At 41.2% G+C, this 26,891-nt stretch overlaps 1 protein-coding gene across 3 annotated transcripts in view; it reads left to right on the top strand.

Annotated features, from left to right (window-relative positions):
• The window catches only part of GPR180 (G protein-coupled receptor 180), a 34,491-nt gene extending 9,211 nt beyond the window's left edge, over positions 1 to 25,280 (top strand). The window contains exons 3-9 of one of the 3 annotated variants that reach the window (XM_075918818.2): positions 2,881 to 3,081; positions 8,558 to 8,705; positions 8,921 to 8,970; positions 18,485 to 18,642; positions 20,213 to 20,404; positions 20,754 to 20,831; positions 23,896 to 25,280. In XM_075918818.2, the coding sequence (XP_075774933.1) occupies positions 2,881 to 3,081; positions 8,558 to 8,705; positions 8,921 to 8,970; positions 18,485 to 18,642; positions 20,213 to 20,404; positions 20,754 to 20,831; positions 23,896 to 24,054 (986 nt within the window). In that variant the 3' untranslated portion in view covers positions 24,055 to 25,280. Of the gene's footprint in view, positions 1 to 2,880; positions 3,082 to 8,524; positions 8,706 to 8,920; positions 8,971 to 18,484; positions 18,643 to 20,212; positions 20,405 to 20,753; positions 20,832 to 23,895 lie in introns of all 3 variants that reach the window. The other 2 variants (XM_075918817.2, XM_075918820.2) reach the window with 2 other exon arrangements.
• Positions 25,281 to 26,891: the final 1,611 nt, after the last annotated feature.

The raw sequence follows: 26,891 nt of genomic DNA, 5'->3' as shown, positions 1-26,891 counted from the left end.
ACTACATGGAGCCTGGGATTAGCTGGGTACTCTCCTGCTGACAGTGGGCTGCGTGCAGCGCTGCCTCTTTGCAATGCTACAGGAGTCTGGCATCAGGCTCCTCCTGGCGTTTCAAAGCGGCAGCGCCACATGGAGCCCAGGATCAGTGGGGGTCCCCAGCTGATCCTGGGCTCCATGCTGCACTTTCACCTTTGAAGTGTAGCAATAGTTTTAGGGCTAGCTACACTTCATAGGTGGAATTGCCCTATTGACTCATTGAATAGTTGATGCAAAATACATTGATTATTCGATTAGTCAGTTAGTCGATATTTAACATCTTTAGTATATAGTGCACTAATCTAAAGATGTAAATGTTTGTGACTTAGAAATTTCCAGTAATCACTGATGTGGCTGCCACTTCTCTTTTTTGATGTAATCGTTCAGGGCCAAATAGAGGTGTAGGGCAGTTGAAAGCAGGCACATTTTTAGAGAAAATGGTTTAATTTCTCTACCCCAGTTCCATCTGCTGATTGAAACCTACTCCACCCTTAGCATAGGATACAGGAAAGGAGGTACGAAAGTAGACAGTACTGCACTAGATCTGTAGCATTTATAACCACTGACTGTGGATTGAGTGATATCAAGGGCTTTTTTTCATCCCCAGCCTGCCCAAGATTAGAGATGCAAAAAATGGGGGGTACGTGCGCGTGCATGCGTGCGTGCTCCAAACATTTCCCAAATTGCAGCAAGTTTAAACTGGCTTCTTATGCCCCTTGTCCCCCAAGAGCTACATGGACATACTGGCTACTTCTGGGGAACCCTTCTGAAGTAAGCACTGCCGCAACTAGGGTTACCAGGTAGCTTCAGAAAAAATACCGGACACACTTGATTGGGAGGAGAGCAGGGCTGGCTGGTAAGAGGGGGAGGGAAGCAGGGTTGGCGGAGGGTGGTCGGGAGCAGCGGGGCTGGCTAGGGGAGATTGGGGGGGCAGTGGGAAGCAGGGCTGATCGGGGGCGGGGGGTCCGGGCAATAGGGCTGGCCGGGGGAGATTGGGGACGGAGGGAGCGGAGCTGGGCGGGGAGATCAGGAGGAGGAGAAGTGGCTGGCAGGAAGCAGGGCTGGCCTGGGAAAGAACAGAGGGGGAGAGAATCGGCCAGTGGGGAGCAGGACTGATTTGGGCACATGCAGATCCTAGGGCGCTGCCTGTCCCACGCACGGTCCCAGCGAAGCACGAGCAAATCCAGGTACCGCTCCACAATGCGCTTGAACAGTGCTTAGGAGCACAGACAGGGCTTCTCCTCCCCAAGGCATCACTCCTACGTCAGACGCAACCAGAGGCTCCCAGCATCGACGCAACCGGAGGCTCCCAGCGCCAGTTGCACCCCACCTCCAAGCCACTCCTCCCGCTCCCTCCAGGCTTCTGTCAGATGCCCAGCCAGAAAACCAGAAAGTACTTGACATTGCACATGTCTGGTATTTTCTGAATTTTTTTTTTTTTTTACTGGGCTGAAGGCCCAAAAACCGGACTGTCAGGTTGAATACTGGACACCTGGCAACCCTAGCCGCAACCCTGAGTCCTCGCCCACACCCAAATTGTCCCAGCAGTGGTGGCCCAGGAACTGCCTGATCTGCTCAGGCAGCCCTGAAGCTAGCTGCACCGGCCACTGCAGAGTTCCAGAATCTGAGTTCTGTGAGGCCTGTCGTGAGACAGACACAGAGTCTTAGATATAGTGTAGAAATTATGATTGATTGCTCAAAAGTTAAATAGCTGCATGATCGAATGGCAAAGGGAACAAAGTGCTTAGAGCTATACAGGGATCCTCTGCATAATACTTCACTGAAGAGTGGCATGTGAGGTCTGTACTAGGAGACAGCTGCTACCTGGTTATAATAGTAATTGCAACATATATGTACAGAATGTTTAAATATCTTTGTATCTATGCTGAAGATTATGTCCTTCAGATCTTGGAGTTAAGGTAAGTCACAAGAAGATGATGTCTTTTAGAAATGTTCATTTCAGACAGGATAACAAATACTTATCTCCTTAACTGACCATTTATGTATTTTTACACAAAGATAGGTGCAAATTAATAGACTGTGAAATCTGAGAGAGAGAAAATAAAAAGAAGTTATAGAGGAAGAAAAACAGAAGGGGAGTGTCCTGTTTGAGTAAACACAAAGGATTGGTCTGGTATTTCTGGGAAGGTTAAGAGACTCACTGAATTCTTCAGCTAGGAAGCAAACTGACATCGTGTCTATCTCATGAAATAAGAGTAATGCACTGGAAGGATTTTGGGCAAGCAATACTATGCAAGAAATGAATGTATCTTGTATTGTAAAGCCTAGATTTAATTAACATGTTTATTTTATTTGATATATAACCATTTTTTTCCCATAACGATTATTGCTAGTACTTGAATTTCCAAGCTTTGTTAAATAAACTTTATCCTTAATTTCATATAAATATAACTTACTTCTGTGTGTGAAGCAAAGCAGTGACCTGAGGTGGAATTCGTGATGCATTGTTTCTTTGGAAACAGTAACTCTCTGAACGCTGCGAGTGTCAGTGGACTTGAGGTTGAGTACTCCAGGGATTTGCTCAGAGGGTCCAAGTGCTGGGATGTGCAAATTGCTGGAGAATGACTGCAGAACCTGCAAAACCTAGAGGGGAGTGCCTATGTTGTTTACTGGCAGTGGAGGTGGGAAGCTGAGCCTTGGCAGGCACAGAGAAGGCTTCCTTACGCAATAGTAAGGTGCCTCTCAACCCTGGGTTTGCCTGGGAATCATCACAATGTACTATATCTCAGAAGACTTCATAGTTTTCAGAAGTTAGTTTGTAGTACGCTAAATGCTTACTTCACTCTTTTTTTTTGTTTGTTTTTTGTTTGTTTGTTTTTCAAGTGCCTTTGAACAACACAGAGCAAAATCTGACAGTCACCCAGATTCCATATCCAGAAACGTGGTATGTGTTTTATGTAGACAAGTTTACCTGCAAGGAGAATTATGAAAATTCTGAATCCGAGGATATTCGGTATGAAATGATGTTACTAAACCCAGATGCAGAAGGGAATCCTATAGATCACTTTAGCGCAGGGGAATCGGGTAAGATGTTTTTTCTTGAAATTAGATCAATAAGATAAGGATCTGATCATCAAACAAATAGTTGCTCACAGAAGTGTGTATTTGGAGAAATGGATGACTTAGGTTGCAGATAGAAGTCTTTCACTTTTAAGACAGTATTTCTCAAAGTAGGTAATCCTGTTTAACCTAATTATCCAACTCGAGTCTAATCAGAGAAACAGATGAATTAAAAAGGGTAACATTGAAGATTCAATTTTTAGTGTTTATCCTGAAACAACTGGGATCTGCTACTGCATATTGAAGTTCTATGTTGCTGCAATACAAAGTAGTCTTATTGTAATTCAATGTTTATTTAGAAGTGATAGAAAATGTGATTTATTTAATGTTTGTTTTCAAAATGCTTTACATACATGAATTCTCAATTCACGGGCTTGACCTTGGTGAATTGTACACTTTGAAGAGAGAAATTAATTTTGGGGTTGTCAGTCATTGCATATTTAAGAGTTCTAATAATCTTCTACTTCATCATATACTTCATTCATTTGACAAGGTTAATTCTTTAGGTGTATTTATGGGTTTTATCTCTTAATGTCCAAGATAGACCTGTCCTAGAACCGAGGTTCACAATATAGGTTAGAGCTTTTTGAAAATTTTGGAGAGCCTTTATTGCTTGTTTAGTTTTGAATTTTTCACCAACAGTATAGACTGCAGGAATAAGTGAAAGATTTGGCTAGCTAAAATCAGTGGTGTATTGCATTGTTTTCTATAATGGGTGCCTCTGGGCTTGAACTCAAAATTATTCTATATGCATTTCTTTCATTGTACCTTCTTAATATTTTCATAATACAAAGATGATATGGAAGAATAGTGTTTTAAATGTGTTGTGGTGTTTGTCATTTTGTTGGCTGTCTTGTGGGAAGCCATCGTGGTGGTTCTGCTGTCAACTTGATCTCATTTCTCTCCATACACACAGACTCAAAACCTCATTATCTTTGACTCCTCCTTTTCTCCTGATATTACTTCTCCATATCAGGACAGTTACCAGATCATGTCAGTTCTTCCTGTATAATGTCACTTCAAAAATGCATCCTTTCTGTCTCTAGAATGCACTTATGCAAACCTTATCCTCTTCTCCTCCCTACTTCTTGTTTTTTATCATCTTGTTTGTCCAAAGACTGCTGCTAAAATCCGTATTTCACAGATCTCTCTGTGATATTCCCCTCTTCATATCCAATTCTAGGCTTATTCTTGCCTTTCACATTAAGTATTGTTGAAGTTGCCTGAGTGGGATTTGAGCATGGAATTCACTTGGACTTCTTCTGTGTCTGCAAACTTATATCCTTTAAATATATCCCATTACCATTCTCATTCTGTGTGCTTATAAACCCTCATTCGTGTCTCTTGTTTTTGTATTCTTTATCCACTTTGTCTTCATGCCTTATTCCATGCCATTCATCCTTAATGCTTGGAATTTGCTCCCTCCTCCCTGTGTGTTGTACACCTTGTCCACATCCTGGTTTTGTACTGGTATAACATTTGAGTTAGTCACGTCCTTAATCAAAGAAGTTGTATCAGTACATCCCCGCTAGTGTGGATGCGGTTATATTGGTACACGGGTGCCCTGTATCCCTTACTCCCCTTCCTGTACAGCAGGTATGGGCAATAATTTTTGCCCGGGAGCCACCCTGGGGCCTAAACAGGAAGGGATGGTACTACCCTACCCCCAGACAATGATTGGCCCTTTGCCTCTCCTTCTCACTAGGCACCCATGCCCTGGAAGAGGCTTGGCATGCTTCCTCACCCCCAAGCCAATCAGGGTCTGGGGGCGGGGATGCCTCCTCCAGCTCTTCGAGGAGCACGTGGCATTTTGAAGTGCCGTGGGTTCCTCGCAAGGCCGGGGCAGGGCGAAGGAAGCTTCACGCAGCTCTCCTGCCCCCAGACCCTGATTGGCCATGATTGGTGAAGCCGCCTCCTCCTCTCCCCCCCGTGCTCCTGGCAGAGTGGGAAAAGGTTTCGTGTGCTTCCTCACTCCCAGGCCAATCAGGGACTGGGGGCAGAGGAACTGCATGAAGCTTCTCCCCTCTGCCTCCGCCCTGTGAGCACTTTGAAGTGCCACATGCTGCTTGCAGGGCAGGGGCAGAGGGGAGAAGGCTTCGGGCACTCCTCTGCCCCCAGGCCCTAATTGGCCTGGGGTGGGGGAGCAGCAGGGCCTCTGCAGGTGGAGGAGCAACAGGGCCTCTGTGGGCTAGATCCACCCACTTGGCGGGCCAGCTCGCGGAGGCCCTTTTGCCCACCCCTGCTATACAGCAATATCTAGAAGCTGTATTGGTTAAGGCACTGACCATTGGTTAAGGGTAGCTCGAGTTCCGGTGCTGCAGAGCAGGCCCAGCCCCACCCCTACCCGTTCCCAAAGCAGGAAGCAGAGCCAAAGGTGCACACGCATGCAGGAAGCCAAAGCTGGTATTCCAGCCTTTAGTTGTGCAGCTGATGCTGGAGCCGCAGCATGGGCTCCCCACCACATGGTGGTGAGGGGTGGGGCTGAGCTTCCTGCCTCGCATGCCAGTAAAAATTGGCCTCTGTGCCACTTGTGGCATACATGCCAAAGGTGGCTGGCCCCTGGTTTAAACTTTAACCTATTGTAGATGTTCCTGACTGCCCACTCACCTATGCTATTGTTTATTTTTAGTGACACTGAGGCTTACCAACATTTGCCAGGATAGACCCGCATGACAAAAAAAGCTTCCAGCAATGATAGAAATTTACAGATAGGCAAAGATGCTTGAGTATTTATTAGCATTTGATTTAAAGATATAATAAAAACTTTTATCGATCATCAACCAGCAAACTCTATAAACCATCATTTCTGATCTGCACTGAAAGTCTATTTTAAAGTGCATGCAGTTGGGGCTGGGGTGTGGAAGGGGCTGCAGGACTCGTTCTAGGAGGGAGCTATGGTCTGGAAGGGGATTTGGAGTGCCTCCCATGCTACAACCCCTCTGCTCCAAGTGCTGGATGTAGGTGTAGTCTCTTCCAGCAGCTCCGCACAAGCAGCTCCCCATCCCTGCTGTTGCTGCAGAGGTGTGATCAGACGGTTCTGCATGCATGCTGCCTCCCCCCATCGGCTGGGAACCACAGCAGTGGCTGGGGGCAGCGCCTGTGGACAGACGCAGCATGCTTGCTTACTGAATCACCTGGCCTCACCTCTGCCAGGAGCAGCAGAGTGGGGAAGCTGCTGGAAGTGAGCACTTCCACCATCTGGCATCCTCGCATGCCTCAGCCCTAGGGTTGCCAGATGGTTTAACCAAAGATACCAAACAACCCTCCCACCCCCCAAAAAAAACACTCGGGGGAGGGGGAAAACCAAAGTTGTTGAGCAAAAACTAAATACATAAAACCGCATGACCCCTTTAAGTGTGAGCAGGGAGAGGTTGAGCACTAAGAGGTTGAGCATTGCTTCCCCTTGCTTCAGGTCTTGTTGCCAGCAGCCATCTTCTTTTCTTGATCGAGCCCTCTCCCCTCCCTCCCCCAAGTAAGCAGAGGGGCTGGGGACTTACGCGGGGGGGGGGGGGGCGGGAGGGGGCGGGTGTCCAGGTGCTGGACCCAGTTGCCGAGTGTGTCATAGGGTTGCCAGGTGTTGGGTATTTTCGCCTCCTGGCAGGGAAAGAAAACAGAAAATACCGGACATTTCGGGTGTCCGGTAAAAAATTCAGAAAATACCGGACAGGAGACGAAAATACTGGACACCTGACAACCCTACTCAGCCCCCTGTCCTAACCTCCTTCCAAACCGAAACTTCCTCCTGCTCCGTACGTACCCTTCCCCCCTGCACACGCACACGCACACATGCCAAACCTCGTCCTCTGAGCTAACCAGCCTTTTTTATTTACCTGTAACCCCTATCCTCCCTGCATGCGAGTTAAAGCTTTTACTGCATTTACTTGTATGTTGTAACACGTGCTGATGACAGTTTGTGGCTGAATGGTTGTAATGCTCAACTTTTTGCGATCCCACCCATAAATGTAAATTTTTTAATCTTGTAAAAAATATGTAAAACTCATAATTTTGCGCAACTGTGAAGTTGATAAAAACTGTAAGTTGATAAAAAATGTTTAAAGGTTAATATCAATGCTACCTCTCAAAGTTAGAAAAAAACAAATTCTGTCAAACCTATTTATCGGAAACTATTTACCATTATGATTTACCAATCATTCTTAAAAATGTTTTAATGGTTTTAAGGTAAATTGTTTACAGAATGACTCCTTTTTATATTTAGGATTGTTATGTTTTAATGAATGAAGACTTGACAGGTCCAGTAATGACCAACAACCTGAAAAAACTAAACTGATACATGAAGAATTTTTTTTTTCCATTACTGTGTGGGAAGGATAAGAGAAAGTAATTGAATGCAAATGCATCTATACGATCATTTTTACATTACTATGTAGTAACTACATAACTTAATACTAAAACAACAAATGGTCTGGTAGCACTTTATAGACTAACAAAACGTGTAGATGGGATCATGAGCTTTCGTGGGCACAGCCCACTTCTTCAGATGACCGGAGTTATGAGTAGGGGATATGAAAACTTGAAATAAATAGGAGAGGGGGGAGAAAAAGAAAAAAAGGAAGGGGGGGTGTAAGACAGGACATCATTAAGAATCTGGAGAATGGGTACTTGAACCTAAGCAGATCAAAGTAAATAGATAGATGCTAGGGCAGGAAGGATTCCACTCTCAGAGCTGTTAGCATCTTCAGTGGTTATGAAATAGGTAGTGTCCTAGCCAGCCCATATCTTGATTGAGTCCATTAGCATGTAAATTGAATTTGTGGATGAAGTGAGATTCCAATGCTTCCTTATGTATTTGGTTTGTGGAGCTGGCCTGTGACAAGACAGCCACCTGCAGGTCTGTTAAAGTATGGTTAGGTAAGCAGAAATGTTCAACAGATTTTTGTGTTTCCTTTTTTTTATAGATATAGATATAGATCTATATCTATATATATCTGATTTGTGTCCATTGGTTCTTTCCTGCTGAGACTGTCCAGTTTGTCTTTATATAGCGAGAGCGCGCGCGCAGTGGGGCACTGCTGGCATAGATCAAATTATTAGATGTGCAGTAAAATGACCCTTTGATTCTGTGGCTTATGTTGTTTTCTCCAGTGATTAATTCATCAGTGTAGATATGTGAGCAGAGTTGGCATCTTTTTTGGTTGCAGGGCTGGATTCCTGGAGGCTTATAACTCTGGTCATCTGAAGAAGTGGGCTGTGCCCACGAAAGTTCATGACTAACAAAACATGTAGATGGTATCTATAAAGTGCTACCAGACCATTTCTTGTTTTTTTCTGTAACAGACTAACTCGGCTATCCCCTGATAATTTAATATTGTTTGTCTTGAAGTAAGAGCATCTTAGGTAGTACTTATGTGCTATAATTCACTTTATTAAACTGCATTTCTTTTCACAGGATTACACGAATTTTTTTTTCTGCTTGTCCTAGCATACTTCATAGTTGCTTGCATATGTGCTCAATCACTGTGGCAAACTCTTAAGAAAGGTGGACCTATGCATACTGTCTTGAAGGTGCTGTCAACAGCATTACTGTTTCAGGCTGGCTCAGCATTTGCCAACTACCTGCATTTCTCAAGGTAATTTTATTTATCTTTCCCTTTGTTATTCCTTGAAATAAGAAAGGTAGACAGCTGTAGAGATCATTACGGCTAAATATAATGAGCATGACAATTTGTAGGGTTGACTTGTTGCAACTATGTAGTTACTTAACTTTTTTGTCATTCTTAGAGACACAGCTATTAGTGAATAATTTAGACCATTATCTCCTGGCTTTTTTTTTTTTTTTTACTAGTTACGCTAAAGATGGAATAGGGGCACCTTTTATGGGAAGTCTGGCAGAATGTGAGTATGCTTAAGAAAATGTACTTTGCTCAACATATTTATGCAGAGTAATGTAGAGAAATAATCTGTTAAAGCTGTGGCTTCTCAAGCTGGTGTCTGTGGGAGGAATCTCCAAGGGTTCCATCAGTTCTTCCCCCTTTAAGACTAAAGCAGGCTCCGTACTTTTCCTGGTTCTATGCAGCTCCCAGAAGTGACTGCTTGTCCCTGTGAATCTAGTGCTTAGGCAGCCAAAGGAGTCTCTGCACACTGCCTCCACCTGAATGCTTGTTTTGCAGTTCCTAGTGACTGGACCTGTAACCAGTAAGAACCAAAGAAGCAGCACCTATAGGCGCAAGGTCAGCATGTAGAGCAATGTTTCTTAAACTGTGTTCTGTGGTATATTGGTGTGCCGCGAGGCAGTCGGAGGTGTGCTGCGGAGAACAACAGTTCAAAAATGGCTTCCCTTAAAGGGGCAGGTGACTTTTTTCTTTTTTTGCTCAACAAAAAAATCGTTGGTTTTCCTCGTTTAAAAAAAATTGTTTGGTGTTCCTCAGTCTTAAAAAGTTTAAGAAACACTGATGTAGAGTCTCTTTGGCTGACCATTTGTCTAGGGGCTACAGAAACCTGGCAGTCACTTCCAGGAGCCACAGTAAATGCTTCCAGCATATGTGCCCCAACCCAAGTCCCCTCCCACACGCAATCTTCCTCCTGAAGCCTGAACCCCACAATCACTCCAAATCTGAGCCACCTCCTGCGCTCCAGATTCCTCATGCATGGCTCCGTTATACAAAGTAATGTGAATGTATTAATTTAAAATGCCAATTAGCCTAATTAAAACTACGAAGATTACAAAGGCGACTCCAAATACGTATCTCTCACCGTTTGAGTGCTCTTTACCTCTGGACGTGGCACGTCAATGAAAACTTAACACGTTAGATAGATTTTAAGACCACAAGACTATATTATCTTATCTCAAATAATCAACAAAAATTAATCACCACAAACAATAGGGGGTTTACCAGAGTCCTCGGCGCTAGGGACGATTGATGTGATGCTGGTGACCTCAATCTATTGGCTCTTTCGAGCCTCAGGAGAGGAACAGCCAGGAGTCCCTCGTTGGTAGACAGCGCCGACGCTGGCGACCTCGATCCTCTGGCTCTTCTGGGCCTTTGGAGAGGAACAACCAGGAGTCCCACGAAGAACCGGAATAGAGAGCGACGATCGCCTTCCATGGTGTTCGCCTCTTTCTGCTCTTCAGGGCAGCTGGAGCAGATGATGGAAGCTAAACTCTGACTACTGTGCCTTTAAACTTATCCTAAAATAAAACCCTAAACTACTTCCCGACGCGCCCGTCTTACAGACTCGACGACGGATGATAAGCGGTTACTGACGTGGCCTGACGGACAAACTCGACGATGATCACTAATCTAACAAACACTAAACTAAACTAAACCTAAAAAGAGAGAGACACAAGCCTTCCGCTTGGTCTACTCCTTAACTTAACTTTACTCATCCAAGCTAAGCTCTCATCACGGGACAAGTAACCAATCACACCTCTCATGCAACCTAGTCTATCCTAAGCCTATCCCGACGCCAACGGGTGTGTCAGGCTTTTATAGACTAGCCTCATACATATGCATGAGGGCTTTACTTTAAATTGATTGGTTGGTACAAGATGCGCATTAGCATAGGTTTAAAACAATTGGTTCTTAAATATATTAATTACTTATTCATGACAAAGTTCTCCTTATGAATATTCATTGAGCCAACAGACTAGATTCATGAATATTCATTTACAGCTGAAATTTGAAATGTACACCAGTCAGTTGACAGTCATGATGACTCAGCAATGTCTATGATGACGTATACCTATCTTATCTTATACAGGCACATTATCAATTAATATTAATTACAGGTGTTCATTAAGATGTTATCACAAGCACTCATTAAATATACAATTCTGTTAACCTAACATATCCCAGAGCCTGTACCTCCAGCTAGAGCCCTCACCCAACCCGTACACAATCTCCCTGACCCTGCCTGGTGAAAGTTGGAGAAAGCAAGCAGGTGCAAGGGCCTTAGAGAAGGGGCATGGCTGCAGGGAAAGGGTAGGGTAGAGGGCCCCAAAAAAGTTTTAAATCAAAATGGGGGGGGTCAAGTTGATAAAGTTTGAGAACTGCTATGTTAAAGCATATTAACCAATGCTAGCCTCTGCAGCCAGATTCTAATCTGTTATATATCTCTACTTCATTTTAAATAGATGAAATGCAGCTTTTTCTTTGAAAATAATGACTTTTTTCCTTGAGTTTTTTAATAGTGTTATAATTAAGTTGTGATTTAAGATTGCCTTAAAACCAAATCTTACAAATATTTATGCACATACCTTTTACTCATGCAAATAATCCCAGTTAAATTTAGAGGGCTGTCATATGGGTAAGGTTACCCTTGTGCGAAATCATTTTGCTGGATCAGATTAATAGGCATTCTCTTGAGTATTGAAGCATTTTAAAAATCTGTATCCATTTTATGGAAGCTGTACATCTATCTAATTAAATATAATTGGTTTTCATGGAAAATTTATGTCTTTTTATGGCACAAGCATTTTAAGATTCGAGCTGTGCCAAAAATTACCCTAACACCAATATTAGCACAAAGTAGCTTTCTTGATTTCATCCAGCTTTGCTGAATGTTGAATTGGAAGCAAAACACCCTGAAGCATCATGTCCTAACATGTACTGGTTATGTATAATCTTGGCTGGCTTCTTCACAGGCTGCCGCTGTTTTGATTGTTGTGAAGCTCTGGATAGGAATATAGAGGGGGGGTTTTCTGAGATAATACATTGCCTTTCCATTTTACTGAAACTTTCCAAGAAACTGGCATTTAGATGAAACATATTTTACTATTCAGATTCTTAAAGTGCCTCCTCACAGGTCATCACACATCCTATCCTGCTGTTCTGGACTTCCACAGACCTCTGGCAGCCAAATTGGAAGTCCTTTGGAATCTTTTGGGGGGCTCTAGTGCAGCCTGCATGGTCTAGTATTCAATTTGCTCAGTGACCATTAAGTCACTTGTTTGTGTGATCTTCTATCTTAAAAAAGAGGGCTTGAAAAAAATTGCCAGACACCTACAAGTTAGCTGGATGAATAAACCTAGCTATCCACAGGTAGATACAACAGATAAAAGAGAACTCCACCAGTGAGATTCCATGGCAAAAGCTAGATAAGAAGTCCGAACATCCCGTCTACTGCCCATTTGTTTAGGTGTTGAGATTTATATTAATAGTCGAGTCCAGTGACAGTTTGCTCAAAACTTGAATAAAGGATTTGAAGATCAGTGATGAAATTATGCAAATATAACTTAGCCTACTGTCACCTTCATAGAATATTTACACTAAATATACACCTGATGAAGTAGAGCCCATAGTTTGGTTGACATGGATCTGTAATAAGATTTTTTTTTTTTAATCTGGCTATAAACTGGCTGAAGAGTTAGGACCTGTGCAGGTTTTATGCTGGCCCCCAATTTCTGATCCATTCAGTGAGCAAAAATCTGACCACTGTTGATCATGTTGTTACTAAGTTGTGGAGATTCTAATAGAATAAAATTCCATTTAATTAAAGAGCAAGGATTCAATTTCTGTGCAAAATAAAGGGCTCTCTTAATTATTGCACTTCTTTGATAATTGTGATTGAATTGTAAAACCATGATTGTAGGAGTGTTTGTTTTAGCCATAAGGATGGCAGATATTTTCTTTCCTTGCCACTGTAACATGGCATATAATTTTGCATGCTGTCTCTCATTGGCCAACAACAAATAGTATCCAGTCTGTAATACTTGCAGTTGGAATTAACAGCCTCTTGGTGGCAGCTGCTCCCACAGTAGCTTACATTTAATCCTTAGTTTTGAATAGTTAAACCAGTGAATCCATGCTGACTGTGCATCAGCCATGTGATTAAACATTTTCTTTGGTCACTAGAGATGAGCTTAGATAGAGTATATGAGCCTGTTCATAACTTCTTTGCTAGGCCACTGCTATGCTCTTTCCTGTACATTATGGGTTGCTATGTACTGTGATTTTAGATTCTTTCCTTGGGTTAGTATTAGGGATGTAAGAGTTTAACGAGTTAACTGATACTCTGATGCTTCTTGGTTTCTGTTAATGGCTAAATTCCACTAGGGTCATAAAAGAGGGATTGGCAGCTGGAACCCCATGCATGCCAGGATGCTGCCAGCAGCAGAGCCCGTGGTGCAGACCTGGCAGCCAGGACCTTAGGAGAGGGGCCAGTAATTGCAACCCCACCAGTAGCAGAGCCTGCAAAGTGGGGCCAGCAGCTGAGACTCCAAGCATGGGGGCACCCTGTCCTCCCTACCCCTACATCTCTGGGTAAAACATCTAACCATGTAACTGATAAAATTTTGATCGGTTACACAGTTACTATTTTTGTACATTCTTTACATCCCTATTAGTATTTACAAGTGGCTCCCCCTCTCCTTGACTGTCATATCCTCTTAATTCAAGATAATAGTTTATTCTTTGTGCCATCATCTTTGCTTTTAAGAAACATTTAATTTGAAAGGTGTTTGGCTCCAAGAGATTTCCTCTCTACACCTTTCTTTTTATGATCATAGATTCCAAAAGAAGTAGGAGGGAAGAAAGGAAAGAAATACTGAAGATTTCTTACTGCAGCAATCACAGCTCTGATGAATAGATAATATCAAGTGCAGGTTGCAAAAGTGCAATAATCTCTTCTAGCTGTTACTGCTCTCAAAGCAGATTTTTTTTTTTCATGTAAAGGCAGAAATCCTGGCTACACTGTAATTGTGAAAAAACTCACATTGACTTCAGTGCAGGCAGGATATCGCTCCTGATACCTGCTTCAGACCTTATCCCAATATCATGTACAGCCTATGGGCCTGCTTCTACAACACTTTAAGCATGTAACTTCACTCACATGAATTGACATCAAACACTGTGTGCAGTAGGGATGTACTATCACATTTAATTGTTCAACTGATATACGTAACACCCCCTCCCTACGGGAAGGGGCTGCTCCCGCCAGTCTGGGGTGCACCTAGACTGGGCTGGCTGCGGACGGGGGCTGCTCCGGCTAGGCTAGAGCATCCCCCACCCACAGCAGGTGGGGAGCTGCTACAGCCTCCATTGGGTAACCAGAATTGGTAGGTAAGCATCAGCCATTGCGGGTGATGCTTACCAGTTAACCATTTGCATCCCTAGTGTGCAGTCAGCAGATCCTTTTAAGTTTAAGCAGCTTCTGAATGTGAGACTCCAACAGTGATTTTTCTGGCTATTGGACAGCCTGATGAGAGAAATGGATGATGAAGAAAGCAGTGTGATGAAGACTCTGGAAAGAGTGTTTCAGGTCGTGCTGGTGGGGGAGTGGCACTATACGTGAAAGAAAATGTAGAATCAAATGAAGTAAAAATCTTAAGAGTCACAGTGTTCCATAGAATCTCCATGGATAGTAATTCCATGCTCCCATAGTAAGAATAAATCAGTAGGGATATATTATCGACCATCTGACCAGGATAGTGATAGTGACTATGAAATACAAAGGCAGATTAGAGAGGCTATCAAAATAAAAAACTCAATAATAGTGGGGGATTTCAACTATCCCCATATTTACTGAGCACACGTTGCCTCAGGATGGGATGCAGAGATAAAATTTCTTAATACCTTAAATGACTGATTCTTGGAGTAGCTGGTTCTGGAACCCAGAAGGGGAGAGGCAATTCTTGATTTAGTCCTAACTGGAGTACAGAATCTGAGAGGTAAATATAACTGGATTGCTTGGAAATAGTGACCATAATGTAATAAAATTTAATATCCCTGTGGTGGGAAAAACATTTACAGTGCAACACTGTGGCATTTAATTTCAAAAAGGGGAACTACATGAAAATGAGGAGGTTAGTTGAACAGAAATTAAAAGATACAGTGACAAAAGTAAAAACTCTGCATGGAAACTTTTCAAAGACACTGTAATAGAGGCCCAACTTAAATGTATACCCCAAATTAAAAAACACAGTAAGAGAACAAGAAAAATGCCACCATAGCTTAACAACCAAGTAGAAGAGCAGTGAGAGAGACATTTTTTTAAAGTGGAAGTCAAATCCTAGTGAGGAAAATAGAAAGGGGCATAAATGTTGTCAAATTAAGTGTAAAATATAATAAGAAAAGCCAAAAAGGAGTGTGAAGAGCAGCTAGCACAAAACTCAAAAAGTAATAGTAAAATGTTTTTAAGTACATCAAGAGCAGGAAGCCTGCTAAGCAACCATTGGGTCCTTGGATGATCTAGATGCTAAAGGAGCACTCAAAGATGATAGTCATTGCAGAGAAGCTAAATGAATTCTTTGCTTCATCTTCATGGCTGAGGATATTGGGGAGATCCCCAAACCTGAGCCAATTTTTTAGGTTACAGATCTGAGGAATTGTCCCAGATTGAGTTATTAGAGGAGGTTTGGGAACAAATTGATAACAGTAATAATTCACCAGCACCAGATGGCATTCACCCAAGAGTTCTGAAAACTCAAATGTGAAATTGTGGAACTATTTACTATGGTTTGTAACCTATCCTTTAAATCAGCTTCTGTACCTAATGACTGGAAGATAGCTAACGTGATACCAATATTTTAAAAAGGCTCTAGAGGTGATCCTGCAATTACAGACCATTAAGTCTAACGTCAGTACCAGATAAATTAATTGAAACTGTAGTACAGAATAAAATTGTCAGACACACAGATGAACATAATTTGTTGGGGGAAAGTCAACATGGTTTCTGTAAAGGGAAATCATGCCTTACTATCTGCTGAGTTCTTTGAGGGAGTTAACAAACATGTGGACGAGAGCAGACCAGTAGCTATAGTGTACTTAGCCTTCCAAAAAGTTCCCTTGCTAAAGGCTCTTAAGTTAAGTAAGTTGTCATGGGATAAGAGGGAAGGTCCTTTCATAGACTGATCACTGGTTGAAAGACAGGAAACAAAGGGTAGGAATAAATGGTAAGTTTTCAGAGTGGGGTCCCCCAAGGGTCTGTCCTAGGACCAATCCTATTCAATTTATTTATAAATGATCTAGAGGAAGGGGTAAACAGTGATGTGGCAAAATTTACAGATGATACCTAATTGCTCAAGATGGTTAAGACCAAAACAGACTGTGAGGAGCTTCAAAAAGATCTCACCAAACTAAGTGATTGGGCAGCAAAATGGCAAATAAAATTTAATGTTGATAAATGTAAAGTAATACACATGAAGAGAGAGAAAAAAGGCTTGGACTTTTCAGCTTTGAAAAGAGGAGACTAAGGGGGGATATGATAGAGGTCTATAAAATCATGATTGGTGTGGAGAAAGTGAATAAGGAAAAATTATTTACTTATTCCCACAATATAAGAACTAGGGGTCACCAAACGAAATTAATAGGCAGCAGGTTTAAAACAAACAAAAGGACATTTTTCTTTACTCAGCACACAGTCAACTTGTGGAACTCCTTGCCAGAGGATGTTGTATGTTGTGAAGACTAGGACTTTAACGGGGTTCAAAGAAGAGCTAGATAGATTTGTGGAGGTTAGGTCCATCAATGGCTATTAGCCAGGGTGGGTAGGAATGGTGTCCCTCTGTTTTTCTAGAAGTGGATGACAAAAGAGGGATCATGTGATGATTCCCTGTTGTGTTCTCTCCCTCAGGGGCATCTGGTATTGGCCGCTGTCGGCAGACAGGATATTGAGCTAGATGGACCTTTGGTCTGACCGTTGGCCGTTCTTATGATAGCACACAAACCCACACAGGGGTCAGAGCTTCTGCTTAAGATACTTGTACATGTAGATGGGGCCCAGCAGAAGTACAAAAATGGACAACTTCCCATAGAGAAATTGGAGGAGTGACTTTATTTTAATTCAAAAGTTTAGCAAGGACTAACACTCCACATTAATTGTTGGTCAGGGTCAGCTAGGTTAGGAGTCTTCAGTTATTCTGTAAACAGCTCAGAAACAAACAAACAAAAAACTAAAGTTTTTCCTCAGGTTTTCTCTTACCTCATTGAGGCCTGGACACATCTTTCCCATTCACCAGCTGATCAAGCTACTTTTAAAATGAGCCATTTCACCACCCAGTAGAAGACCTCAGACCTTGCAAATCCAGTGTCCTCCGACTTGGGAAGGAGTGTTTTCTGTTTAATAGAGAAGTCCCTTCTGGAATCGTTACTGCACCACATTTTGTAATCATCTTGATTACTTACCACAGATGGAGTGCTCTCCCCATCCTTCTTCAAATTTGACCATGGGAGTAGGTGCCTCAGCCACAGAATAGGGTTCTTTTCTTTTCCTATCTCCATGGCCAATCAGTCAATTCTTTCTGCCCTTGCCCAGTATGGGGTTGGTAAACATCACAGTGCCATTGAATATAGTAATTTTTCCAACTATGCCTGCATTTAAAATATGAATGTCTTCACTTCCACCATTTAATTAGTCAGTATTTAGATAGTAGAATTTGCCCTGACCATATTTTTCTGTTCAGGTTGCTGTATTGTTGCTTTAAAAAGCTACAGTTTAAATTATATAAACTACACTGTAAGAATCTGATCTTGAAAATGAAAATCATGCTGAGTAAATAAGATAACCCATTCTAATATATTTTAAGTTTGCAGGGTAAAAAATTCTTGATTGATATATTGACTTCAGTTTTAGTTCCCTGACCTTAGAAACAGATTTGTGCAAGTGGACTTGAAGCCCATGCTTAGTTTAGGTATGTTAGCTATCATATAATTGAGTAGTCGTGTGACCACACAAAATATTATCAGTTACACAACTATTCAATAGTCCCTGGGGGTGGGGCTGGCATGTAGCTCCCAGGGATGCGGAGCAGCCTTGGTCTGCAAGGAGCTCAGACCCTCCTCTCCCTCCCTCCGCTCCCCGGACATTGGTTTCTGCTGTGAAGCAGTCTTAGTCCACAAGGAGCTCGGACCTCTGCATGGTGGACCTGGGCCTGCCACAGGGACAGAGGCTGCCTTGTGGCAGCCTCCCCTGTGCCCTACTCCAACCCCCTGCTGCTGCCTCTGATAGGGAGCACTGTGGAGCCAGTGCTGGGGGAACTGGCTTTTAAACTGGCTTCCCCCAGCACTGGCTCCTGCTGCCTCCCTCCCATAGCTAACTCTAATGCAGCGCAGGGGGTGGGGAATGCAGGTAGTCAACAAGCTTTGGCTTATCAGTTAATCTGATAGTCAACTACTCGTTGACACCCCTTCTTTGTCTCTGTCTTCAGTGGGTTTCTGTGTTTGTGCGTAATAATCATCTGCCTGCATTGAGCCCTTCACAAGTGATTAAATAAAATTTCTCATAGATAATTATCCACAGCATGAAAATCATAGTCAGTCTCAAAGTCTATACAGTGTTCAGTATATTTTTCACTCTTAATTAAGTGTCCTGGTGTACCATACAGTTGCCACTTGACAGTTTTTTTTTCTGCTAGAGAAAGGATTTGCTACTATGTTTTGTGACTATATTAACTTTCTTTCCTTCCCATTAGTGTGTGACATAGTCTGTCAGATACAAATGCTGTACCTGTTGCTGAGTTTGTGTATGGGCTGGACAATAGGCAGAATGAAGAAATCTCAAAGCAGACCCCTTCAGTGGGATTCCACCCCAGCATCCACGGGCATTGCTGTGGTGGTAGTTGTAACCCAGGTTTGTATTTCTGATTATTTTTGCTGTACTGTAGCCAAGCTGTAGGAGCAGCTGCTATTGATATTTTTGGCAGAAGTGTATTGATAAGTATGACAGAACTGGGAACATCCTATTTCTATATTTTATGCTTGGTGAACATCAAGAACTTCAATGTTGTTTAAACACTTGAGCAGAGAAAATAATAAAGCAATAGTATGTAACAGGCAATAATACATCCACTATCCTTTACTATTTAGTGCCTTCAATTTAGGCTCCTGAGATTAGACCTGTGAATTATCTACTAGTCTTTCAGATCCATTTGGAGAATTCCTGAGCTTTATGGATGCAGAATTGGTCCTGCAAATATAAAAGTTATCTAGAACAGATACTGAAATGAGTTGAATTAATGTAATTAAATAGTCAATTTAGAATAGCGAATAAATCTTTGATATAGTAAATCTTAGTGGAGGAAACATCCATCCTTGCTGATCCTTTGCAGTGCCTTAAAGTAATTAAAAATCGAGAAGAGAAGCACAGAGAAGTGAAGGAGTAGAGAGAAAAAAGAAACAGTGATGAAAGTAATGTTGTAGGCATACGGCTGCTACTATTGGAAAGAAGCAAGAAGTGGACTGGCACAAGATTTTTGGTCATCTTTGTAACTAGTACTAGTCCCGAACAGAAATTTAATGGTGTCTTGGAACTCTCTTAATAGTAGCTGGTGGTGTCCCCTGCCAAGTATGAGCCTGAGCCCAAACCTTACAGAACTCAGTTGGGAGTTTTCCCATTGGTTTCAGTGGACTGTGATTCAGAAAAAGTCTCAGAAAAAGGTTCGGGATGTCAGTGTTTTGAGAGCTAGTTCTTATGAGCCTAATTTTGCTCCTGTTAAAGTCAATTGTCAAATCTCCTTCAGTGGACATAAGATTGTGGTTCTCCATCAGGTTCACTGAAGGAGAATATGAAGTTAAACCATAGTTTTGCAGCTGTAGGTGTCTGCATTATTTGAAATTGTAAATCAGTGACTTACAAAAAATTAAGGAAGGTAAAGACTTGGTGCGTCTACACTACAGGACTTAACTCAGCTCAACTTGCGTAGCTTATTTCATGTCAATTGCGTATCTTATTTTGAAATAGGGAGCACCTACACAGCGCTTATTTTGAAAGAGCACTTCCTCTGACTTCCTTTATTTCTCTTACAATGATGGTTACAGGAGTTGGAGTAAGAAGTCCTCCAGCTTGACAGTATTTTGACACTCTTTCGAAATAAAACTGCCTGCTGTGTCGACACGGACTAAGTTATTTCGGAATAGTGCTAGTTATTTCAAAATAGTGCTACAGTGTAGACATACCCTCAAACTCCTTCCCTTCTAACAGAAGCAGCAGTTGCACTTAATGTGTTAATCGGTGGTCCCCAAGGAACAGTTCTAGCTTTGTTGCTTTTGGTATCGTGAGTACGTTCAGGCAAGAAGACAGAATCGTGGCACTTGTGTTGATAGCTGGCATCACAATCAAATAGATAACTGTTTATTATAGGAAGAAATATAACCTGTAGGTACAATATTTACTCTAAGTGTACTTTGTTCTTGTTTTGCAGAGTATTTTACTAATTTGGGAACAGTTTGAAGATACTAATCACCACAGCTACCATTCACACCACAGTTTAGCAAGTGGACTTCTTATTAGTCTAAGAGTTTTCCTATCTCTCTCATTGGCCTGTGGTCTTTACCAGATCATCACAGTGGAGAGAAGTACACTCAAAAGGGAGTTTTATATTACCTTTACCAAAGTAAGGGTCACATCTGGAAAACTAATCTCTTTCTTTGTAAATGTGTATGTGTTATACTATTGACTGGATCATGCTTTTGCCCCCATGGGAGTGTTCATGATTAAGTGTTTCATTTGATTAAATAAATTATATTATTTTGGTATACACTGAATGGTTAAATTTGATGTGATTAGCATAAGCATAAACTGTGATTTTTTTTTTAAATCTGCTTGATTGCAGAACAATGAGTATTCAGGATGTAAAGTAAAGATGGAATCATGTAAATGTAACTCCCCTTCCCCCATTGTCATATCTATTTTCTGTACTGAAATTAGAGTAAATTATATCAAATGCCATTATTCTCTTTCAGGGCTGTATTCTGTGGTTTTTGTGCCACCCAGGTCTTGCAACCATTTCTATGCTATTTAGAGACTATCAAAGAGAGAAGGTATGTATGGGCAAGATAAAAATGTAGAATTTGATTAGAAATTTTGCATAAAATATACAGGAGGTGTTCCTTCTGTTGAGTGTTCTTTTATTAGAAAACTCTTTCTCCGAGGTCTTTAACCTTTACATTCCCATAGTAACCTGTGAACTTTTACCCCTACTGCTCTCCCTAACGCAAATGAGAGCCATGTGGTTGAAACTTCGTATGCCCTATAAAATGTAAAGGTAATCATTTGTAGGAAGAAGCAGGAAATGCTTGCTAATGTAAAGCAAAAATGGATCCAGTAAAAACAAATTTTTGTCTCTTTGCCAACTTCGTTTAAATAAGTAATAAAATCTCTGGGGAGACTTTTAGGGTAATTCCTTAAAAAAATTAAAATAAAAAAAAGTGTGGCTAGGGGGATCAGGAAAGCCACCACTGAACTGTGTTCTTTGCATAAAAAGATTTTCTCCAAATTTGAAATTCGGCTTGTAAACTCTTAAAAAATATAGATGGATTTACTTGGCTTTCTTGTTGCTTTAACCTGCTGTGAGCAAGGGTGCTAGTATGTAGAGCTTGACACACTCAGGGTACGTCTACACTGCAACACTATTTCGAAATATCTAGCACTATTCCAAAAGAACTTAGTCTGCATCTACACAGCAGACGGTTATTTCATAATAATGTCAAAATACTGCCAAGCTGGAGGACTTCTTACTCAGACTCCTGTAACCCTCATTGTACGAGGAATAAGGGAAGTCGGAGGAAGAGTGCTGTATTTTGAAATAAATGCTGTGTAGACACTCCAAATTTCTAAATAAGCTATTTCAAAATAAGATACACAATTGACATAACTTGAAATAAGCTACGCAAATTGAGCTAAGCCCTGCTGTGTAGACGCACTCTCAGATAATGTACACCATCATTCTCAGGTAGGTGAGTATATCATTCCAGAGCAGAGTTTTCTCATTGCTTATGGTTAATGCAGCATGTATATGAATGTGCAAAAATTTTCTGACACCTAATAATTGTTGGGAGGATAATGGATACTATGCTATTATAATATAGAAGAAATTTAGCCCTTCTCGCTGCCTTGGTTAGGACATTAGTTTTTCAGCCAGCAAAAGAAACCTTCGTGCTGGTGGGGAGGGGTTGATCAACTTTCTTGAGATGGGATTCAGTTCTTCTCTCTGATAGAGGCAGCGAGGGGGGGGGGGCTAATGGAGTCACTAGTTGACTACATACCTGCTAAGATAGATTAACAAGGGGACATTAGGCATGATAGTGCTCTGTTAGTTTGTAGTTATTCACCCATTCTCTCTCGGCGAATGACTACGTTCAGCTTCATCTTTAGAGATTTAGGGAGATGCACCCCGGAGAACCCTTCTTTGACCAAGTGGTTAGGGCATGCATCTGGGAGGAAGCAGAACAGGATTCAAATTCCTGCTCTGGATTGAGCAGAGGAGGGATTCGAACCCAGGCCTCCCACATTTTGGGTGAGTGCTCTGACTATTGGCCTGCAGAACATAAGGCAGCATGCCACTTGCTAAAATGCAAGACTTGGCCCTGCCTCCTGAAAATCCCAACAAGCTTTGTGTGAGATCATAGAATCATAGAATAATAGGACTGGAAGGGACCTCAAGAGGTCATCGAGTCCAGCCCCCCGCCCTCAAGGCAGGACCAAGCTCCGTCTACACCATCCCTGACAGATGTCTATCTGACCTGCTCTTAAATATCTCGAGAGAGGGAGATTCCACCACCTCCCTTGGCAATTTATTCCAATATTTGATCACCCTGACAGTTAGGAATTTTTTCCTAATGTCCAATCTAAACCTCCCCTGCTGCACTTTAAGCCCATTACTCCTTGTCCTGTCCTCAGAAACCAAGAGGAACAAATTTTCTCCTTCCTCCTTGTGACACCCTTTTAGATATTTGAAAACTGCTATCATGTCCCCCCTTAATCTTCTTTTTTCCAAACTAAACAAGCCCAGTTCATGAAGCCTGGCTTCATAGGTCATGTTCTCTAAACCTTTAATCATTCTTGTCGCTCTTCTCTGTACCCTTTCCAATTTCTCCACATCTTTCTTGAAATGTGGCGCCCAGAACTGGACACAGTACTCCAGCTGAGGCCTAACTAGTGCAGAGTAGAGCGGCAGAATGACTTCACGAGTTTTGCTTACAACACACCTGTTGATACAACCTAGAATCATATTTGCTTTTTTTGCAACAGCATCACACTGTTGACTCATATTCAACTTGTGGTCCACTATGACCCCTAGATCCCTTTCTGCCATGCTCCTTCCTAGACAGTCGCTTCCCATCTATGTATGGAACTGATTGTTCCTTCCTAAGTGGAGCACTTTGCATTTCTCTTTATTAAACCTCATCCTGTTTACCTCTGACCATTTCTCTAACTTGCTAAGGTCATTTTGAATTATGTCCCTATCCTCCAAAGAAGTTGCAACCCCACCCAGTTTGGTATCATCTGCAAACTTAATAAGCATACTCTCTATCCCAATATCTACATCATTGATGAAGATATTGAACAGTACTGGTCCCAAAACAGACCCTTGAGGAACTCCACTTGTTATCCCTTTCCAGCAGGATTTAGATGTGCTCCAACTAGCTCAGTGGTCTCAGGAGTTAAGTGGTTTTGAGGATGACCACTGGCAGAATTTGAGATGCCTTGTGGACTTTAACAGTGGAAATATTGCCAAATATGTGATTAAATAGCAATTGAGCAATGGTTTTGTGAATGCCAATAGTGCCTAAATGTCAAATGCAGGCACCTACGTTCCTCTTGTGAATCTAAACCTTCGTGGTGGTGAACTACAAAGCTGAGCTTTCAAAGGCCAGTCACAGACAGAAAGATTGAGACTTGTCCAGGGCTACCCACTGAATTAGTGAAGATCCAGGACTACTAGTAAAGAGTCACTGGATCCCAGACCTGTGTTCCCTTTTTGCAACCGTTGCAGTAGCAAAAGGTGTGCAGTAAGCTTCATTGTGCTTATAAAAACAAAGTTATTTTATTCTTTTGTTGAAACCATTCACTTTTTTCTTTTTCCACTCCCTTTTTTTTCTTTAGGTTATTACCATAGGTGTTATCCTCTGCCAGTCTATCTCTATGGTTATCCTCTACAGACTTTTTCTGTCTCATAGTCTATATTGGGAAGTGTCTTCTCTGTCATCTGTGACATTGCCATTGACCGTGGCATCTGGACATAAAAGTCGACATTACTTCTGAGGAATATTTAGGAAAGAGTACAGTGAAATAATGACCCAAATTCAGCTGCTTTCATCAGGTGAAAACTGAATCATTAAGACAGAGCATATCACTGACATTGGATCTGAACAAGCCTCCAAATTAGGTACATTCCTGTACCAACAAAAAAAAGTATAAAAATATTGGATTTTGTTGTATGACAACAAAAGAGAACAAACCTAATGTTTCCCGTTCTGACACGGCATTTTTACTCTCAAGAACTTCCTGATTTTGTACCCATATTAAGATTGAAGGCCCAATAAAATCCTTTAAATGGCTACAAGCTCAAACAAATCTGAATTAGGCTGGTTCTGATAACTTTTATTCAGTATATTATGCTAACTTTTTTTTATTCTGTAAAGAATATGCATTTTGTGTTAAGTGAAAAAGACTTGAAAAACAAGATTGCTCCAGGAAACCATTGTAAAATGTTTACAGCTAACTTCAGTAAGAGAGAGCACTTTTGGGGAGGTGGAGGAGCACCAGTATTGTTAACTTGAACAGTATGTTAACTTAAGCAGTAATGAGGTTTTGTCTAACACTTTTGAGAGGAATGCTACTAAAAATATAACAGTCAAAATGCTATCTCATTTATTTTTGAGGCTTTACAGAGGTGGCAACACTAAAGTAATAAACACAGCAGGCTTGGCTTTTTTAGGAAAGGATGTGTGATGTGGTACTAGAATTTTAATCCTGATATAATTCATTTCTCTTACACTGAGGGTTCAATCATAATTAAGCCATATACACAGATTAAATTAACAGAAGCATTTCAAATAAATGTTGGTTTCAGTCATCAACTACTCATGAATTCCTGCCCAAGGATACTTAATCAGGATTAAATTTTCTATGAATAATTGAAAAACAAAATACTCACTGGATTTGTTATAATCCATGTTGGCACTGGGTTCTAAGTAGTTGCCATCTTCTATCCATTATAATAAAGCCATACATCTTTGTGATGCCCTAGCATTCAGAATGACAGTGTAAATGTGTACTTTATTGAAGTGCCTATTTATTATGAGTTAAATCATTTTGACAATTTATTCTGTATCATGTGGACATTCCTATGTAGTCATTGTTTGAAATCTTCTTGTTTGTACTTGATTTGGTATATGCCAAATAGTTTAGGCCTTTTATTGTCACATTTTGTTTCTTCACAGCATTTATTTTATTTACGAGTAAATGTATTCACATTTTAAAATGAATTCATATTTGTAATGTGTATTTTTGTGAAAATACGAAGTTAATAGATTTTAGTTTCAATATATTGATGATTTTGTTCATGTTTATTTGAAACTAACCATATTCCCTTTTAATGTAAAGATAGTCAAGAGCAAATATTTCATCTAAGGCAAAATGGCAACATGACAAAGTTACTCATTAAATCATCTCCTTGCTTAGTTCTCTGTAATTCAGATCAAGAATGGCAGGTTGAGGCTGGAAAACTTGAGATGTTATAACTTCACGTGATCTGCAGCATAATTGCAAGATGAATTATCACATTCCTCTGATAACCACATCAAAATGCTGTTGCTTACATCTATTTTCCACTTCCAGAAGAGAAAGCATTCTGTTTCGGTGCAAGTCTCAAGTAATGGAGTAGAAATAATTTGGGTACAAGACAAAAGCCTAATTAGAAATGTACAATTTTGGAATACAGATAGGAAATATATCTTGTGGTCTGACATAAGGATTTTAATTTATGCAGAAAAACTGTAACTCTTCAGGAGCACTAAGTGTTTTCTTCACTAGGATATGCTTTAATTTATATTAAATAAAGGTAGGTTCCACAGATTCTTCATTAATATAAAGGTAAACAATTCCTTTGCATCATAGTACAGTTTGCACCTCCTTTAACTGGGACTCTCTGGTCCAGCTACATCCATGGTCCGGCATGACCACAGATGTCCCTGGACTGTAGAGCCCAGGAACAGGGTGGTCTGGTGGGGGATCCGGTGACTCAGCCAGGAGCCCAGTATCGGGGTGGTGGTGAGAGAGCATGGCATGGTGGGGAGCTCCGGCCCCAATGGCCAGGGAGCTCCAGGGCCCAGCTGCAGAGCCAAGGACCTCTCATGGTTTGACAGCTGATTAAAAGACAAGAAACAGGGTAGGAATAAATTATCAGTTTTCAGAATGGAGAGAGAGGTAACTAGTGGTGTCCCCCAAAGATCTGTCCTGGGACCAATCCTATCTGACTTATTTATAAATTATCTTGAGAAAGGGATAAACAGTGAGGTGGCAAAATTTGCAGATGATACTAAACTTCTCAAGATAGTTAAGACCAAAGCAGAGTGTGACGAGCTTCAAAAGGATCTCACAAAATTAGGTGATTGGGCAACAAAATGGCAAATTAATTTTAATGTTGATAAATTCAAAGTAATGTACTTTGGAAAAAACAATCCCAACTATACTTACAATATGATGGGAACTAATTTAGCTATAACTACTCGAGAGAGATCTTGGAGTCATTGTGGCTAGTTCTATGGGAACATGCACTCAGTGTGAAACAGCAGTCAAAAAAGTAAACAATGTTAGGAATCATTTAAAAAAGGGATAAAGAATAAGACCGAGAATATCTTATGGGCATACTACGGATTTATAGAGGCAATATCTTGAATACTGTTTACAAATGTGGTCACTTCATCTCAAATATATTGGCATTGGAAAATGTTCAGAAAAGAGCAACAAAAATTATTAGGCGTTTAGAACAGGTACCATATGAAGAGATTAAAAAGACTGGGTCTTTTCAGTTTAGAAAAGAGGAGACTTAAAGGGGGATATGGTAGAGGTCTATAAAATCATGACAGTTATGGAGA

This window comes from Pelodiscus sinensis, chromosome 1, assembly GCF_052426305.1.
Source record: "Pelodiscus sinensis isolate ZL-2025 chromosome 1, ASM5242630v1, whole genome shotgun sequence".
Lineage (NCBI taxonomy): Eukaryota > Metazoa > Chordata > Testudines > Trionychidae > Pelodiscus > Pelodiscus sinensis.
This window is presented reverse-complemented; position numbering and strand designations above follow the sequence as displayed.